At 35.2% G+C, this 18,373-nt stretch overlaps 1 protein-coding gene across 1 annotated transcript; it reads left to right on the plus strand.

Annotated features, from left to right (window-relative positions):
* The first annotated feature begins 7,128 nt into the window (after window positions 1-7,128).
* On the plus strand, window positions 7,129-15,220 carry LOC136040929 (replication factor C subunit 1-like). The gene is made up of 4 exons (XM_065725354.1): window positions 7,129-7,163; window positions 7,473-7,686; window positions 13,255-13,441; window positions 15,004-15,220. The coding sequence occupies exons 1-4, from the start codon at window positions 7,144-7,146 to the stop codon at window positions 15,012-15,014; spliced, it is 432 nt and encodes a 143-aa protein (XP_065581426.1). The 5' UTR covers window positions 7,129-7,143; the 3' UTR covers window positions 15,015-15,220.
* Window positions 15,221-18,373: the final 3,153 nt, after the last annotated feature.

Raw genomic sequence — 18,373 nt, forward strand, 5'->3', positions numbered from 1 at the left:
TTTAGGCAGTGGACTGGATGCTTGTTTTCCTGTGATTCCCTACAACTTAATGCTCATGTGTCAGTTCTAAAACTTTGTCACCCTGCATGAGACTCTTGATTGGCATACCTATGTAAAAGCTAACATAGAAGTATTTGTCTAATAAGAGAGTCATGGCTACTCACACCGTTTACCTAATCACTTAAGAAACTATAGGTATCCCCATTTGCCTGTGTGTCCAGGGGACTTGTTGGTTATATGTTGAACCTAAAACATGGTAGTCCACTTGAGACATTAAGTGGGTTATCCTGTTAGGTCTTGGTTACTAGTTTGCCTGTAAATCCATGTGAATTCAGTCCCCCTTTATTATATCAGTCTAGTCAACATAGTCCATCATCAGAGTCCTGTCCATCTCTTGAGTCCTGGTTGAACTTCGTTGAAGTAAGGATGCTAAGGCTATTTTTAAAAAAAGTTTTAAAAAGTGTTTTTAATTATTCAGTTTTTAATCCTCACAATTTGATGTAATTTCTTTTATATATATATATAGTTTCTCTCTTATTCTTGTATTGTGCTGAAGACGGCCATTGGACATAGGGCCGAAATATCTACAGAAATAATTTCCACTGTCTTAAAATTTTCCCTATTGTCCCTACATTGTATTTGTTTGTTATGGAAAGGCAGTGTGGTCTTCTTTGCTATTTTAGTGATATGCTGAAAAAACAGAACTGATACCATTGAGCAGACAGGGGGCAAAGGCCCTTCCAGACCCCAGTTTACCCCTTCCAGACTCCAATATCATCCCCAGCTGAAATTTAGTTTCTTCAATTAGAATAGTTTTGCAAATATATTTTGCTTAACTGAGAACAATAAGTTTTGTTTATTTGAAATGTTTGTTTGCTTCCATAAGAAAAACTTTTTTCTTAAGATTAATTTTTTTTTTCTTTTTTTTTTTATTCTGAATAAACACTAAACCTTCCACCCAACGCTTTGTATAACTTAGGTGATGAAACTAAAGAAGGCATCATAAAAAAAATCACCCGGAAGTAATGAGTAGCATTAAAACTTAAAACGAACTTTGGGGAGGGTGTGTGGGTCAGATATTCAACCTTTGTTTCCTAGGGGGAGGAGGTTGTAATCGGGAAACACGCATTTTTAGGCCAGTAAATAGCTATTTTATCAGGGAAAATGTTTCCTGAAACTTTACAGGGGAAGCGATCCTTTCTTAACGTTTCAATTTAAGCTAAATATGGTCCCCGCAGATCTATGGACCTGGTCGGATCCAGCATTCGCTCCCGAAATACTCCTCCGAACACAAGTTTGAGCTGCCACATAGAAAGTACAAAATTTTGTACTTTCGCTCCCGAATATACTCCCTCATGCAAAAGTTTGAGCAGCCATATTGAAAATACAAAATTTTGAATTTTTTGGACAATATTTTTGAAAAATACAATTATGAAAAAGATGGTTATCTCAAAATTTTGATCGGATACATTGGGAAAAAATGGGGTGGGTGATATCTTGTTGCCCTTCAACCACTTTTGACTCTTATAAACAGCACTACAACTTTTAACTTGCAGTCTAATGAGCCACCTCCAAAGTTTATACAGCTATCTCTTCCATAAAAAGAGCCTCTAAAAAAGATAATAGTACATTGAACCCTTTTGGCTTTTTACTATAGGCAACGCTATAGCATTACCTCTGACTTAAACAGGTGAGTATAAATTTCAATTTTACTACTACTACTAATAATAACTCACAGCAGCATCAAGCCGCCTGAGGCCAACACAGCTACGCACGCTCCTCCTCCAACCCAATCTATTCAAGGCCTCCCTCTTTAGACCCTCCCAGAAAGTTCCCATTTGATTTAAATCTTTATTCATAATATCCCAACCCAGACGAGGATGACCTGCTTTCCGTGAAGCCCCAGACGGTTGGCCAAAAAGGACAATCTTCGGCAATCTATCATCCTTCATCCGTAGAACGTGGCCTAACCATCTCAACCTTTCTTTCATTATAGCCCTAGAAAACGGGATTGAACCGCATTCTTCGTATAGCCTACCGTTTGAAACACGGTCAGTCAGTCGGGTACCCAGAACAATCCGTAGGCAATTTCTGTGGAAAACATCTAGTAAATTTTCGTCTGCTTTTCAGAGCGTCCATGCTTCAGAGCCACATTTGACCACTGTCATCACTGTAGATTCCAATATTTTAATCTTGGTTTGCAGACTTAACGTGGCCTAACCATCTCAACCTTTCTTTCATTATAGCCCTAGAAAACGGGATTGAACCGCATTCTTCCTACCGTTTGAAATACGGTCAGTCAGTCGGGTACCCAGAACAATCCGTAGGCAATTTCTGTGGAAAACATCTAGTAAATTTTCGTCTGCTTTTCAGAGCGTCCATGCTTCAGAGCCACTGTCATCACTGTAGCTTCCAATATTTTAATCTTGGTTTGCAGACTTATCTTCCTATTCTTCCAAACTTTTTTTAACTGTGAAAAAACGCCCTGAGCCTTAGCTATTCTACTTTTAGCATCTTCACTGCTCCAACCGGCTTTACTAATAATACTACTAAGGCAAGTGAAGCTGCCAACCTGATCAATCTTTTCGTTACCCAACGTCACCTTTTCAACTTCACTTATTCCTAGCCTTAGTGACTTAGTCTTCTTAATATTAATTTCCAAGCCTATTCTAGCACCCTGAACTCGCAAAAGCTCTAAAAATTCATTCATTTTGCTCACACTTTCATCTAATATTCTTAAATCATCAGCATAATCTAAGTCCAGGAGCGTTTTTCCTCCCCATTTGATTCCGTGGTCTCCAATTGCCTTTCCTGTGTTCCTTAAGACGAAGTCCATAAAAATGATCCATATAAAGGGGGAATAGAACACAACCCTGCTTAACTCCTGATTTAATACAAAATCAGTTGCTAACCTCATTTCCTACCCTAACCGTAGCAGTATTATTCTCGTACATAGCACAAATCACTTTAATGTATTTTTCCTGTATACCATATAAGGATAAGACTCTTACTAACGCTCTTCTATCAACAGAATCGAGAGCTTGCTCATAATCAATAAAAACTGAGGACCGAAGGTATTTGACAACGAAGGGACTTCTCAATTATTAACTAAGAGTGAAAACTTGGTCGACACATAAATTTTCCTTCTAATTAACTTCCAAAATTATCCAGGGGTTATTTTCCGGGAGGCGAATTTTTGAAGGAGAACTTCCCGAGGAGGTATTTTTCCCAGGGAAGAATTTTCCGGGGGGACATCTAGACCTGGGCCTGGTAGTTAAATCAAGCAGAGAAAAAGAGATTGATCTTCTATACTTCCATGTTAAAAAGTGAGTTTTTCTTTCTTTTTTGTTTATTTTCGTCAAGCCAATTCGTCACCTTTTTAAACATAATCACAGATTTCATAGCAAAAAACAAGTTAATAAAAGTACTCCTAATTCACTTTGTATCAAAGTGGAGGAGATACATTTAAGCAAGTTGGCTATCTATATGTCACGACTGTCCCTGTATGGATGAAAGTATCTCAGTACCCCCACCCCCCCCCAAAAGAAAAAACCCTCCCGACTTTTCTGGCCAAGTTTGTTTTCAGAGAACCACCACCCTCCCAAATACTGGAAAAATATAGTGAGTCCTATGTAATTTTATCCCTGTAGCGAGCGAAGAGTAAATACTTTTAATTTCTTACACCACAATACCTTTCCATTTTGAATTAAATGAATGGAAATGTAATAAAAGGTACATTTATTTTCAATACTATTACAATTTAGTTAGTATGTTACATTTAACCACTTTACCCGTCGTTGTATTTTCAATTTTGTGTTGTTAGTATACAAAAAATTTAGAAATTTCGTCTGTGTTTTATCAATTTATAACAAATACTGCATTTTGTTTTTTACTTTCATAATTAATATACTAGTACAAATTATACCTTCAAAATTCCGTAGCCATAACAGCAAGTTTTGAAATTATTACTTCAAGACCACAAAGGTTTACTTTGGTGACATTTTAACTACTATACCTAAGTACACCAGTGGGGAAGGATCTCCCTATCTTTAAAAAAATCTTTAAAAAAAAATACAAAATTTTGTACTTTCTATGTGGCAGCTCTAACTTGTGTTCGGAGGAGTATTTCGGGAGCGAATGCCGGATTCGGCCAGGTTCATAGATCTGTGGGAACTATATTTAGCTTAAATTGGAACGTTAAGACAGGATCGCTTCCCCTGTAAAGTTTCAGGAAACCTTTTCCCTGATAAAATAGCTATTTACTGGCCTAAAAATGCTCGTTTCCCGATTACGACCTCCTCCCCCTAGGAAACAAAGGTTGAATATCTGACCCACACACCCTCCCCAAATACGCTTCTTGGACCTTATTCGAAAACAAAAAACGAGTTAATATCCCTCGTCCTTTATGGTAGAGATATTTCTTCGACTCATAATAGATGTGCCACCACCATCTCAAATTTTTCTACCTTCTTTAGCATTCACCTACTTCTGCTAGATGATTTCCAAATTTTCAAAGGTACCTGAAAGGTTATCGTTCGAAGACAACCTGTCAATGTACCCTTGCTGGTCATAAAAATGCAACCCTGAGGTAAAATTTTACCTACGGCTCAGGTACCAAAGCCTCCCAGCATTTTTTATTTATGTATTAAATTACTTCTCAGAAGCCAGGTTTCTCTGTTACACTGAGAGTCACTTTCAAACGGGTTTTAATTGAAGAAACGGAGCACTTTTCACTTTTGTGATTTCGTCGTTGACACTTTAATTTAATTTTGGATTTGGGCTAGAGACCCGATGCCTAAGAACGCCTCATTCGAGGGAGGCGGTATGTCTTTCCTTGTTTTCAATGACAGGTGTGAAATGGAAATTTTGATTAACAGAATGTTTTCTATTGTTTCGGCTAATCTTAAAAGTAATTAAATGAGATAAAAACTTTTTTTTATTTGCAAGTAAGGAGCAACATTAAAATTTAAAACGAAGAGAAATTATTCCGTATATTAAAGGGGTTGTCCCCTCCATAACGCCCCGCTCTTTACGCTAGAGTTTGACTCTTTCTCACAGCTCTACTTTTTAAAACAGTAGAAAACTTTAACGTAAAGAACGAGGCGTTGTGGAGGGGTCAACCTCTCTCATATACGGAATAATCTCTGCTCGTTTTAAGTTTTAATGTCGCTACTTACTTGCAGTTTAAAAAAAAACTTGTTTTTTTTTATTTAATTTCTGAACGTTTTTGAATTAATCCAAAATTTGATTTTGGCTTACCGCACATGAATAATTAAAACGAAATTTGTCTCTTTTTTTTTGCTAAATGGCTTTCTCATAGTGTTAATCAGATGATTTTGATAAGAAAAGGGCGGGGGAGGAGGCCTAGTTGCCATCCAATTTTTGGTTACTTAAAAATGAGACTCGATTTTTTATTTTATTTTTTTACGAACGTTTTTGTTAGTAATAAACATACGTACCTTGCGAATTACCTTACGTAACGAACTTCTATATTTGTGTCTTTGTATTATGTAAATGAGGGGGTTTTCCCCCTCGTCAATATATCACTCTTTGCACTAAAGCTTGAATTTTATCCCAGATCTTTAAGAATGACCCCTGAATCACAAAGGCCGTAAAATAAATAGTTGAAATTACTAAAAATACTTAAAAGCGTAAAGAGTAAGGTATTGTGGAGGAGAAAACCTTCTTTTACATGTAATGTTTTATGTTCGTTTTAAGTTTTAAGGCTACTCATTACTTCCATGTGATTTTTTTTTTTTTTTACTTATTTTCTCATTGTTTCTTTTTAAATAATGCTAGAAAATCCTGCCCTCCCTTCATGAAAATTTTCTTCCCTCATGATAAATTCCTCCATGGAAAGATCCTCCCACGTAACCTTCTCCCCCGACCCACTCCCACCCCAACGCGGAAAAGTCTCCCCGAAAACGTCTGTACACTTCCTAATAACCATTACTATGGGTAAAAAATGGTCAAAGTTTGTAACTTGCAGTCCCTCCTCCGGGGACTGTGGGGGATTAAGTCATCCACAAAGACATAGTTATTAGGTTTTCGACTAAGCTGAACAGAATGGCTATCTCAAAATTTTGATCCGGTTACTTTGGGGAAAAAGTTGCGTGGGAGGGGGCCTAGGTGCCCTCAAATTTTTTGGTCACTTAAAAAGGGCACTAGAACTTTTAATTTCTGTTTGCAGCAGTAGCTGCAACCTAGTAAAGAGCAACCCACAGCCCATAGTAACCAAAAGTTGAAAAGCGCGTTTTGAAATAAAATACCTAATGATGAAAAAAAAATGACCATGTGACATTGATTCGGGATATTAACTATTATTTCGGTATATCTTAAAAGTAAAAGTTTATCGTGAAAACAAATTTATAGTGATTTCGAAAAAGAGCCTGAAACCCCTCAAAAATGGCGTCAAATCAAAATAAAGATTGCACCATTGGAATCAGTATGGTTAAAAACTTTGAAGTAACTTGAGTTCCCCACCTTGAAAAACAATAAAAATCATTTTTTACATGGGTAGTAATGATGTGTCATATAGCGATCACAAATTCTGTCTGTCTGTCCCGGTTTTGCTAGTTTGGGCACTTCCAGATAAGCTAGGACGATTAAATTTGGCAGGCATATCATAGACCGAACCATATTAAATCAGAAATAGTCGTTTCTCCGATTCTACCATCTGGGGGAGGGGAGTGGGGGGACAGTTAATTCGGAAAAATTAGAAAATGAGGTATTTTTAACTTACGAATGGGTAATTGGATATTCATAAAATTTTATATTTAGAAGGATAAATCCATAAAGGAATAGTACTGGCCAGGAAAGTACGCGGGAATAAGGGGCGGTGACGGTTTCAAGATGCCCATCCACAACGTGTGCTTGCCCTATCATTGTTACTCCCTAATGACTTTCTAGGGAAGGTCGAATAAAGAAGATCACGTCCTATTGGATTCATAAACCAGTTACGGTTTATGTCTAAATACGTTTCAGATCAGATCTTAAATTTTTGTCGGAAAAGTAGTGACCTGTAGCTTCAATGTTTCCGGGTTAACTATTGACGTTGAATGTGTAACCACGGAGTATTAAACGGAGATAGCATAATGAATACTACAGAAAATGCCTGCGTTTTTCAAGTTCTTTAAATTTAAGATGTTGATCGAATATGTCAGGTAATTTTTTTTCCTGAATTCAGGCTTTTAGAAATGCTGGCTGCTTGCCTCCTCCCTAACTAACTCCTCTCTAACCTAACCTCCTAACTCCTCCTTAACTCCCTAAATGATATTCATGCTATGATGATGTGTACACTTTTCTTCCAAAACGAGGAAGGGACTTTGAGATTCTCAGGGTCTTGTAGTGGCACCGTGGGTTTAACCTCAGCTTGGTAATACGAAACCCAGGGTTTGAACTCAGCCTCAACATACTGAAATATAGAAAATTCAAATTTATCGCGTTTTTTAGTTGTTGTCATTTCTTTTTAGAATCTCTGGTAGCAAAAGAGCAGTGAATTTGGACTACATTCAGTATATAAGGGACGCAGTCACTAGGCCTCTGATAAAAGAGGGTACAGATGGTGTAGAAAAGTCAGTTGAGGCTATGACATCGTATGATTTGATTCGAGAAGATTTGGGTGATATTTTATCTTTGACAACCTGGCCTGGAAGGAAAGATCCTATGAGCCAAGTGGAAGCTAAGGTTAGAAAATTATCAGTTGTTAGACTTTTAGAAAGAAGAAGGCTATGATTTGGATATACTCTAGGGACCTTTGGACACAGTGCTCACTTGTTTTTTTACTGTTTGTACTCCCCATCTCCCCTCAATACTTCTCAATTTTACTCTACCTTCCCTTCCTCAATAAAAACATATTTTTGCTATTATTATTAACCTGAACCTGAAGCTTAAACGTTACTTATATGTAGGGCTGGGGTCCTTGGAAGTGCCCCACAGTATACATTTCCACCCTTTTTTTTTCCCTTTGTATAGGAGATAGGCCGTTGCTAAAAGCTAGACGAATAGTTCATCTTTAAAGATCAGGAACCCAATCTTTTTCTAAAATATTTAAGACATTATCACAATTTATTTTGTTTATCAATAATGAGACATTCAAATATTCTGCCACCTTAACCCTAAAAGGTACACATCAAGATATTCTAGCTTTGTATATGACATAAAATCCTCTTCAACGGACCATTTTGCAAAAACTGAAACATAAGTTTCCATTATATAATTTAATATTAATATGGCATAACATAATGTTATATGTTACACAATATTGTTTAAGGTTTATGTTCATTGTTGAACTTTCTTATGTTATTTTCTACTCTCCTACGCAAGGCCGTATCCAGTGTGTGTTGGGGGGGGGGGATTTTTGTCCGACTAGCAAAAACGTAACAAAAATCTATATGAAAAAATTTTGTATATTTTTTATTGTAGCCCTCCCCTCCCCCCCCAAAAAAAAGAAGAAAAATCTTGGATACGGCCTTGATCCTATAGTTTTAATGTATCAACGAAAGGCAACACTTTTGCTTTTATTCTATAGTCGAAAGTTGGCTATCCTTCTGGTGAATTGCATTTTCGAAATTTAGAGTATATTTTTTTTTTAGATTTAAAATAGGATTAATATTAGCTGAAAATTGTTGAAAAAAAGACAATATCCCTTTCTTGTCCTTTTGGTGCAAACTATATCTGATTGTCGCAAAAACGTTTTTTCTGAGGGAACATATACATATATATATATATATACTAGCTGTTGGGGTGGCGCTTCGCGCCACCCCAACACCTAGTTGGTGGGGGCGCTTCGCGCCCCCCCCAAGCCCCCCCGCGCGCGTAAGTCGTTACGCGCCATTGTAGTTGTGTCCCTATGTTATATAAACTTGCGAATATACAACATTCTTTGCTGTCCCATTGTCTTTGCATATAAATAGATTGTCAGGTTATCCCCCTGTTTCCCCCGGTGTCCCCGTTGTAGTTGTGTCCCTGTGTCCCGGTCGTCATTTATATTCCCTGTGTCCCGGGTCCCGGTCATCATTTGTATCCCGGTGTCCCGGTCTGTATATACATTCGTTTTTTAGTTTTGTTTTTCTCCTTTATTTTTTTCCTTTTTTTTCTTTTTTAGCTTATTTAGATTTTTAGATTTTTTAGTTTTTTTTATTAGTTTTTAGTTTTTATTTCTTTTTAGTTTTTTTGTCCCGGTCGTCATTTATATCCCCCTGTTTCCCCCGGTGTCCCCGTTGTAGTTGTGTCCCTGTGTCCCGGTCGTTATTTATTTTTTAGTTTTTTACCTTTTTTTAGTTTTTTTAGTTTTTTAGCTTTTTTATTTTTTTTATTAGTTTTTAGTTTTTTTGTAGTTTTTGCCTTTTTTTTAGTTTTTTTTAGTTTTTTAGCTTTTTTATTAGTTTTTAGTTTTTTTTGTAGTTTTTGCCTTTTTTTAGTTTTTTTAGTTTTTTAGCTTTTTTATTTTTTTTATTAGTTTTTAGTTTTTTTTGTAGTTTTTGCCTTTTTTTAGTTTTTTCAGTTTTGACGTCACCTGATCCAGTTTTTTCAGGTGACGTCACCTGATCCACGATCCACAGATCCACAGACAACTTATTTTTATATATATAGATAGTTTTTTTTTTTTTACTTATGTCCTGGTCGTCATTTATACTCCCTGTGTCCCGGTGCTTTGTTGATTGCTAATCGAACATTCCTTTTGTCCTGGTCGCTTTCTCTTTGAGTGTCGTCATTTATTAGTTTTTTCCTTTTTTTTTTTTAGTTTTTTATTGGTTTTTACCTTTATTTTAGCTTATTTTTCAGTTTTTTCCTTTTTTTTAGTTTTTTTTTATTTTTTATTTTTTTTATTTTTTTACCTTTTTTTAGTTTTTTTAGTTTTTTTAGTTTTTTAGCTTTTTTACTTTTTTTATTAGTTTTTAGTTTTTTTTTGTAGTTTTTGCCTTTTTTTAGTTTTTTCAGTTTTTTTTTTAGTTTTTTATTGGTTTTTACCTTTATAGTTTTTTTAGTTTTTTAGCTTTTTTATTTTTTTTATTAGTTTTTAGTTTTTTTTTGTAGTTTTTGCCTTTTTTTAGTTTTTTCAGTTTTGACGTCACCTAATCCAGTTTTTTCAGGTGACGTCACCTGACACATCCATCCACACATCCATCCACACATCCACAGACAGACAACTTATTTTTATATATATAGATATATCTATATATATAAAAATAAGTTGTCTGTCTGTGGATGGATGGATGGATGTGTCAGGTGACGTCACCTGAAAAAACTGGATTAGGTGACGTCAAAACTGAAAAAACTAAAAAAAGGCAAAAACTACAAAAAAAACTAAAAACTAATAAAAAAAATAAAAAAGCTAAAAAACTAAAAAAACTATAAAGGTAAAAACCAATAAAAAACTAAAAAAAAAACTGAAAAAACTAAAAAAAGGCAAAAACTACAAAAAAAAACTAAAAACTAATAAAAAAAGTAAAAAAGCTAAAAAACTAAAAAAACTAAAAAAACTAAAAAAAGGTAAAAAACTAAAAAAAATAAAAAATAAAAAAAAACTAAAAAAAAGGAAAAAACTGAAAAATAAGCTAAAATAAAGGTAAAAACCAATAAAAAACTAAAAAAAAAAGGAAAAAACTAATAAATGACGACACTCAAAGAGAAAGCGACCAGGACAAAAGGAATGTTCGATTAGCAATCAACAAAGCACCGGGACACAGGGAGTATAAATGACGACCAGGACATAAGTAAAAAAAAAAAAACTATCTATATATATAAAAATAAGTTGTCTGTGGATCTGTGGATCGTGGATCAGGTGACGTCACCTGAAAAAACTGGATCAGGTGACGTCAAAACTGAAAAAACTAAAAAAAGGCAAAAACTACAAAAAAAACTAAAAACTAATAAAAAAAATAAAAAAGCTAAAAAACTAAAAAAACTAAAAAAAGGCAAAAACTACAAAAAAAACTAAAAACTAATAAAAAAGCTAAAAAACTAAAAAAACTAAAAAAAAGGCAAAAACTACAAAAAAACTAAAAACTAATAAAAAAAATAAAAAAGCTAAAAAACTAAAAAAACTAAAAAAAAACTAAAAAAGGTAAAAACTAAAAGAACTAAAAAAGAAAAAAATAAATGACGACATCGACCGGGACACAGGGAATATAAATAACGACCGGGACACAGGGACACAACTACAACGGGGACACCGGGGGAAACAGGGGGATATAAATGACGACCGGGACAAAAAAACTAAAAAGAAATAAAAACTAAAAACTAATAAAAAAAACTAAAAAAGCTAAAAATCTAAATAAGCTAAAAAAGAAAAAAAAGGAAAAAAATAAATTAGAAAAACAAAACTAAAAAACGAATGTATATACAGACCGGGACACCGGGATACAAATGATGACCGGGACCCGGGACACAGGGAATATAAATGACGACCGGGACACAGGGACACAACTACAACGGGGACACCGGGGGAAACAGGGGGATAACCTGACAATCTATTTATATGCAAAGACAATGGGACAGCAAAGAATGTTGTATATTCGCAAGTTTTACGTAGTTAAAACCATATATATATATATATCTATATTCACAGGTGGGACATAGGGACACAACTACAATGGCGCGTAACTATTACGCGAAGCGCCCCCACCAACTAGGTGTTGGGGTGGCGCGAAGCGCCAGTCCATTGCAAAAAAATGATAATATCTACTAACAATTGTTTATCCTGATTTTTGTTTAGGGGGAGAGGTATAGAAAAAAGCTTTAAAAACTCGTCAAAAATTAGTTTATATGCTTTTTTGTTACGTTTTTATGAGCTTGAAATTTTTTGAAGGGAGGGGGTCTAATTCGACCACCCCTGGATACTGGCTTGTCTCCTAATACTGCTTACATTTCATTGTAGTGCCGAACCAATTTACACCGACACAACTACGCAATAACTCCTCCGTCCTAACCTACTCAAAGCTTCACTCTTGAATGTACCTCCTATGAAGTTGCTGTTTCCTTTGAATCCTTTCTCACGACCTTTTCCCGTCCCAATGGAAGGATGTCCTTCTCTGTCATGGAACAGGTGGAGTAGCAAAGCAACCATGCTACTTGAAGTTTTTAAATTTGTTGGTAGATTTTGTCCAAAAATACCATTTTTAAACATAAAAATACTTTTTGCTCAAATAAAAGCTGTTAAAACACATGTTGTGCTGCTAAAAGTCTGCTAAAGTGTTGCTGCTTAGTCGCTTTCCAATCATTTTCGACTATTACAAAGGGCAATAGCCCTTTCGGTTCCTAATCAAATAAGCCGTTTTCAAAGTTTCTACGACAACTCCTTCGATACATAGTGCCCTGGCCTAAAACAAAAAAAAATACATTGCGCCCACATCGCTCTTTACTTAGGCAGCGCTATTGCGCTGCATATGATATGCTAAGACAAACAAAAAGGCAATTCTAAATGACGTTTGCTGCGGCTTTTCTTTCTTTCTTAACAATTTGATGGCGCTATTTTTGCTGTTTGCGTTCTGACAGGCATAACAGACCGATTTATTAATAAAAGTATGTGTTATTTGCTGTACACATTATATGTGTGCATATAAAGTGTCAATACAGAGGGGAGCTCAAAATCTAGGAAGATAACCCTCCCTGGCTCATCCATTGAGGTGCTTGAATAGGAGAACTAGCATCCAAGAGTCTTACGATTAAAGAGCATACGATATTTCTCTGACTCAAACTCACTTTGCGTCAGAGAAATATCAAAGCTGATTGAACATGCGTTTAAGTTATCAATTGCCAAAAAGTGCAATGATTAGCATCTTAAAATCCTTAATTTGTAAAACTTAGCCCTCTCATCTTAATATTTCTTTCATTGAAGCCCTAAAAGGGGGAATCGGAGCATAGTTTTTGTTTACAATTTATTATTTGATACACGATCGTTTCAAATCTTGGTTTTTTCATTGTCTAGCAACCTCTCTTTTTTCTTTTTTTGTTATCGGGAAAAATAGTGGGTCTTTGTTCATTTATCAAAGTGTTCAGTTATTTCTCTAACCCAAGAAAAACGAACGAAAAAAGAGAAAAACACGGAAGGAAAAAGAACAGCTTCTTTTATGCATATTGCAACAAACATTATAAGCTGGTTAGGAAAAAAGAGTGGAAAAAAGGAAAAAGAATATAACAAGTATAAAGATAAAATAGTCAATAAAGTATAAAAGTAATAAGAAAAACGAAAGAAAAAGAGAAAAACACGGAAGGTGAAGGAACAGCTTATTTTTTATTTCTCTAACCCAGGTGAAATCTGCATTCACTCGGACCTTTAATAAAGAGGGACACCTTACCCCCTATGCTGATATGAAAATGTCTAAAGTCAGAGGAGGTGGTGGTTTCGCCACTGAAGGGCTAGATGAGGAAGGCATGACTGCAGAAGAAGAAGAAGCTCTTTTAGAAGAAGATGAAGATGAGGATGATCTGAAAAAAGGTTTTTATTTTCCCTTATTTGGTTTTACTCTTTCTTATGTAGTGGTACTGATTTGGTTTTTAACGTTTGAAGTTTTTGCTTTTAACATTTTTACCAGTATATTAGTACGTGGATTTTTAGTAAAACTCTAGTATAGCCGTTAGTTAGGCAAATGTAAATCTCAAAAATAAAACCACTAAATTGTATATATTTTTTTATTATATATCTATATACATAAAAATAAGTTGTATGTTTGTGTGTTTGTGCGCATATGACGTCATTATAAGTATATAAGGCTTTGTATATAACGTCATGATAAGTATATAAGGGGGCGATTCAAAGAGAAATTTTAGTATAAATCCTACAATAACAGAAGAAAAAGCCAAGAAAGCTGCTCAAAGAGCTAATGCCAAAAAGCTCTTGGCTAAAAGAGAAAGTAACAAAAGAAAGCGTGCCGAGGAATCACAAGAACAACGTGAAAACCGGCTTGCGGCTCAAAGAGAAATTACCAAAAAAAAACATGCCGAGGAATCACAAGTGCTACGTGAAAACAGGCTTGTGGCTCAAAGCGAAATTACCAAAAGAAAGCGTGCCAAGTAATCACAAGAGCAACTTGAAAACAGGCTTGCTGCTCAAAGAGAAATTACCGGAAAAAATCATGCCGAGGAATCACAAGAACAGCGTGAAAATAGGCATGCAACTCAAAGAGACAATGCCAAAAGTAAGCGTGCCAAGGAATCAGGTACAGTCCAGTCGATGATTATAACTTGAGTAGATGTGTTTCGCCTCAGGAAAAGTTAAACTTCCTCAACTGGCTGCACCACCAGAGCCATTGAAAACTTTGCTTACTGGAACTACGTCAGAACCTAAGCGTTTTTTTTTATTAAACATCAGAAAATGCCACACCAACAGCTAGTAAAATATATATTTGCATATGCTCATTAAAGCCTAGTATAGCGTTAATTTTATTAAAGAGAACTTTCACAAATAAAACTAACCCAAAGTTACAGTCTTGAGAACCTCCAATTTAAAAACTTCACGCTCAAAACATGCAAGAAATAAAAGACCAATAAATTAGAAAAATTCAGTGACCTTAGAGTTCAAAAGAATTTGAGGAAAACAACTTGGAAAAGCAAATTTTGGGCCTATATTTTTCAAATGTACTAAAGATTATAAAGAACTTCAAAAGTTTTTTTTTTTTTTACTAATCAAAGATTTTATATTATAATTTCAGTTTTTCCTTTATCCAGCTGATTGAAGATGATCATCGTATCCCTATAATTTTTTTTTACAGTTTTTTAAGGTTATTTGTTACTTTTTGATTTTGTTCTTTTTTGTATTTCACTTTTTTGGACCAAAATCACGCAAGGGTTTCAATCTTTATCTTTCAAGAGCCAAAATTGGCCTGTATAAAATTTGGAATAAATAAAATGGAATAAATAAAAATGGAATAAATTGAACAGAATAGTGAATTCAAAAATAACTCTTCTGTTAGATGATATGATCTTAGCTAACATCGTGAACACAGTGTCTACTGGCTACTGCTGCAATCTATTGTTTTTAAACCTGTTTTATTTCTTTAGGTGAAAACTAAGCCACGAAGCAAAAAAACTGAAGGTGATTCGACAAGCAAAGGCAAAGGCAAGGTAACTCAGGGTGGTAATAAACCTGCAAGAGGAAGAGGAAGAGGAAAATAAGATAAATAAACACATGTAACTTTTTGGCTCTGTGGATTTATTGATAAATTGTATTTTAAGTTTTTCACCAATTTGTCTAATTAAAAAGTTCGAATTTTAAAAATTTCAAAATGTAGGGAAGCGATGCAGCATTTGGTAATTGGTAAATAAACTAGCCGCAAAACCCACTGTACAAGAGGTTTAGTGGCAACATGTTAAAAAATCTGAAGACTGCAATTAGATTTAAACTTCTTTTCCGCTGGTTAAGTTAGGTGATCAATATTTTCATAAACACCTCCAGGTGGGGGGGGGGGCTGACGTATGAAAGAAATTGTTATAAGAATAACTTATTTTTTCCCAGATGGTTACAAAGTATGCCTTTTCTAAATTGTTGGTTTTCTAGAGGGGATGACCTCTCCCCCTCGAGGGCTCTTTCAAGCTGGTTTTGCCATGATTGTTTATTAGTAAATTATTCCAGAGTAGCGCATTCAGATCTCAATTTAACTAAGACTGCAAAATAAAGAATTAAGATAGCTTATAAAATTAGTTTATTACTGGTTTATCTTAATGCTTTAATCGTCAGGTAGTGAAATATCCTGGACGTTATTTTTTGTTTCCCGTTTCACTTGTGTATGAGCATGCGCTGGAGTATGAAAGATGTGTTTAATTTCATTTTACTGTAGACTTCTGTAAAAAAAATAGTATACTACTACTGCTACTACTATTAACAACTCACCGCATCACCAAGCCGTCTGAGGCTAACAGAGCTACGCACGCTCTTCCTCTATCCCAATCCGTTCAAAGCCTCCCTTTTTACATCCTCCAAGAAAGTTTCCATTTCCTTTAAATCTTACTTTATGACGTCCAACCACCCCAGACGAGGACGACCTTCTTTCCGTTTAGCCCTAGTTGGTTGGTCGAAAAGGACAATCTTTGGCAATCTATCATCCTTCATCAGCACAACGTCCCAGAGCAATTTCAACCTTTCTTTCGTTATAGTCCTAGAAAGCAGGATTGAGCCACATTCTTCGTACAGTCATTTGTTCGACATACGGTAAGTAAGTTGGGTATCAAGATCAAACCCTAGGCAATTTCTCCAGAAAACAACTAGCAAATCTTCATCCGCTTTTCGGACCGCTGTCTGTCATCACTGTAGCTTCTAGTTTTCTAATCTTGGTTGGCCGACTTATCTTCCTATTCTTCCAAGTCTTTTTTAACTGTGAAAAAAACATCCCGAGCCTTGGCTATTCTACTTTTAATATCTTTACTGCTCCTACTGTCTTTACTAATAATGCTACCAAGGTAAGCGAAGCTGCCCACCTGATCAATCTTTTCGTTACTCAAGGTCAACTTTTCATCTTCACTTATTCCTAGCCTTAAGGACTTGGTCTTATTAACATTAATTTTGAAACCTATTCTAGCACCCTGAACTCGCAAAACCTCTAAAAGTTCATTCATTTTGCTTTCATTTTCATCTAGGATGCTTAAAGCATCAGCATAATTTAAGTCCAGGAGAATTTCTCCTCCCCATTTGATTCTGTGCTTTCTTATTGACTTTCCTGTGCTCCTTGTGACAAGATCCATCAAAACCATCCATATTAAGTGGAATAGAACACAACCTTGCTTAATTGATGATTTAATACAAGACCAGCTGCTAACCTGATTTCCTACCTTAACCAAAGCAGTGTTATTCTCGTACATAGCACTGATCATTTTAATGTATTTGTCTGGTATACCATACACGGATTACCTGGCTTACCACACAAGGACAAGACATTTGCTAAATATCTTCTATCAGAAGAATCGAACGCTTGCTCATAATCTATACAACTGAGGACCAAAGGTGTTTGACAAGTAAGGCACTTCTCAATTATTAACCTACAAGTGAAAATTTGGTCTACACATCCTCCACCTTTTCTACCTTTACCTTCACCTCCACCTTTTCTAAAACCGCACTGCTCTTCTCTTACAACTTTGTCTACAACATCTCTAAGTCTAAAAAGTATCATATTTCTAAGCAATTCGCTACCTAATTTTTTTCTAAATTCCTAATTCCTTTTCTTATACAGTGGTTTAATTAAGGTTTTCCTAAAATCTTTAGGTACCTCCGCTATTTCAAAAATCTTATTCATAATTTTCTACAGCTTTTCACCATAGTCACCATATTTAAGAAACTTATTTACCCCAGTATCAGCCCCTAGATCCTTATATTTTTCTAAGTTTTTAAGGATTTTATTCACCATAGTCAAAAAACCTAATAACTATGTCTTTGGGGACGACTTGCTCCCAAACAGTCCCTGTGGGAGGGGCTGCAAGTGTCAAACTTTGACCGTTGTTTGCATATACTAATGGATATTGGGAAGTGTACAAACGTTTTCAGGGGGATTTTTTGGTTTGGGGGAGGGGAAGCTGACGGGGGGTTACGCGGGAGGATTTTTCCATGGAGGAATTTGTCAAGGGGGAAGAGAATTTCAATGAAGGGGCTTGGGACTTTCTAGTATTATTTAAAAAAAAAAAACAATGAAAAAATAAATATGAAAAGTTTTTTCAACTGAAAGTAAGGAGCAGCGTTAAAACTTAAAACGAACAGAAATTATTACGCATATGAGGGGTTCTCCTGTTCGTAATACCTCACTCTTCACGCTTAAGTATTTTTAGTAATTTCAACTATATATTCCATGACCTTTGTGATTCAGTGGTCATTCTTAAGCAATTAGGACAAAATTCAAGTTTCAGTGTAAGGAGCCAGGGATTCACGAGGCTCATTTACGTAATAAAACATACGAATATAGAAGTTTGTTACATAAGTTACGTATATATTTTTACTAATGATAGCGTTAGTAAAACATTCAAAGTTCTAGTTGCCTTTTTAAGTAATCAAAAAATTAGAGAGCAGCTTGGCCTCCTCCCTCGCTCCTTTTTCTCTCAAAATCTTCCGATTTAAACTGTGAGAAAGCCATTTAGCCAAAAACAATTAATATACAAATTTGTTTTAATTATTTATGTGCGGAGAGCAAAAATCAAAACATGCAATAATTCAGAAACATTCAGAAATTAAATATAAAAAAACAAGTTTTTAACTGAAAGTAAGGAGCGATATTAAAACATAAAACGAACACAAATTACTCCGTATATGAAAGAGGCTTTTACTCCTCTACGCCCCACTCTTTACGCGAAAGTTTTTTACTGTTTTAAAAAGTAGAATTAAGAAAAATAATCAAACTTTAGCGTAAAGAGCGGGGCGTAGAGGAGTAAAAGCCCCTTTCATATACGGAGC

This window comes from Artemia franciscana, chromosome 21 (genome assembly GCF_032884065.1).
Source record: "Artemia franciscana chromosome 21, ASM3288406v1, whole genome shotgun sequence".
NCBI lineage: Eukaryota > Metazoa > Arthropoda > Branchiopoda > Anostraca > Artemiidae > Artemia > Artemia franciscana.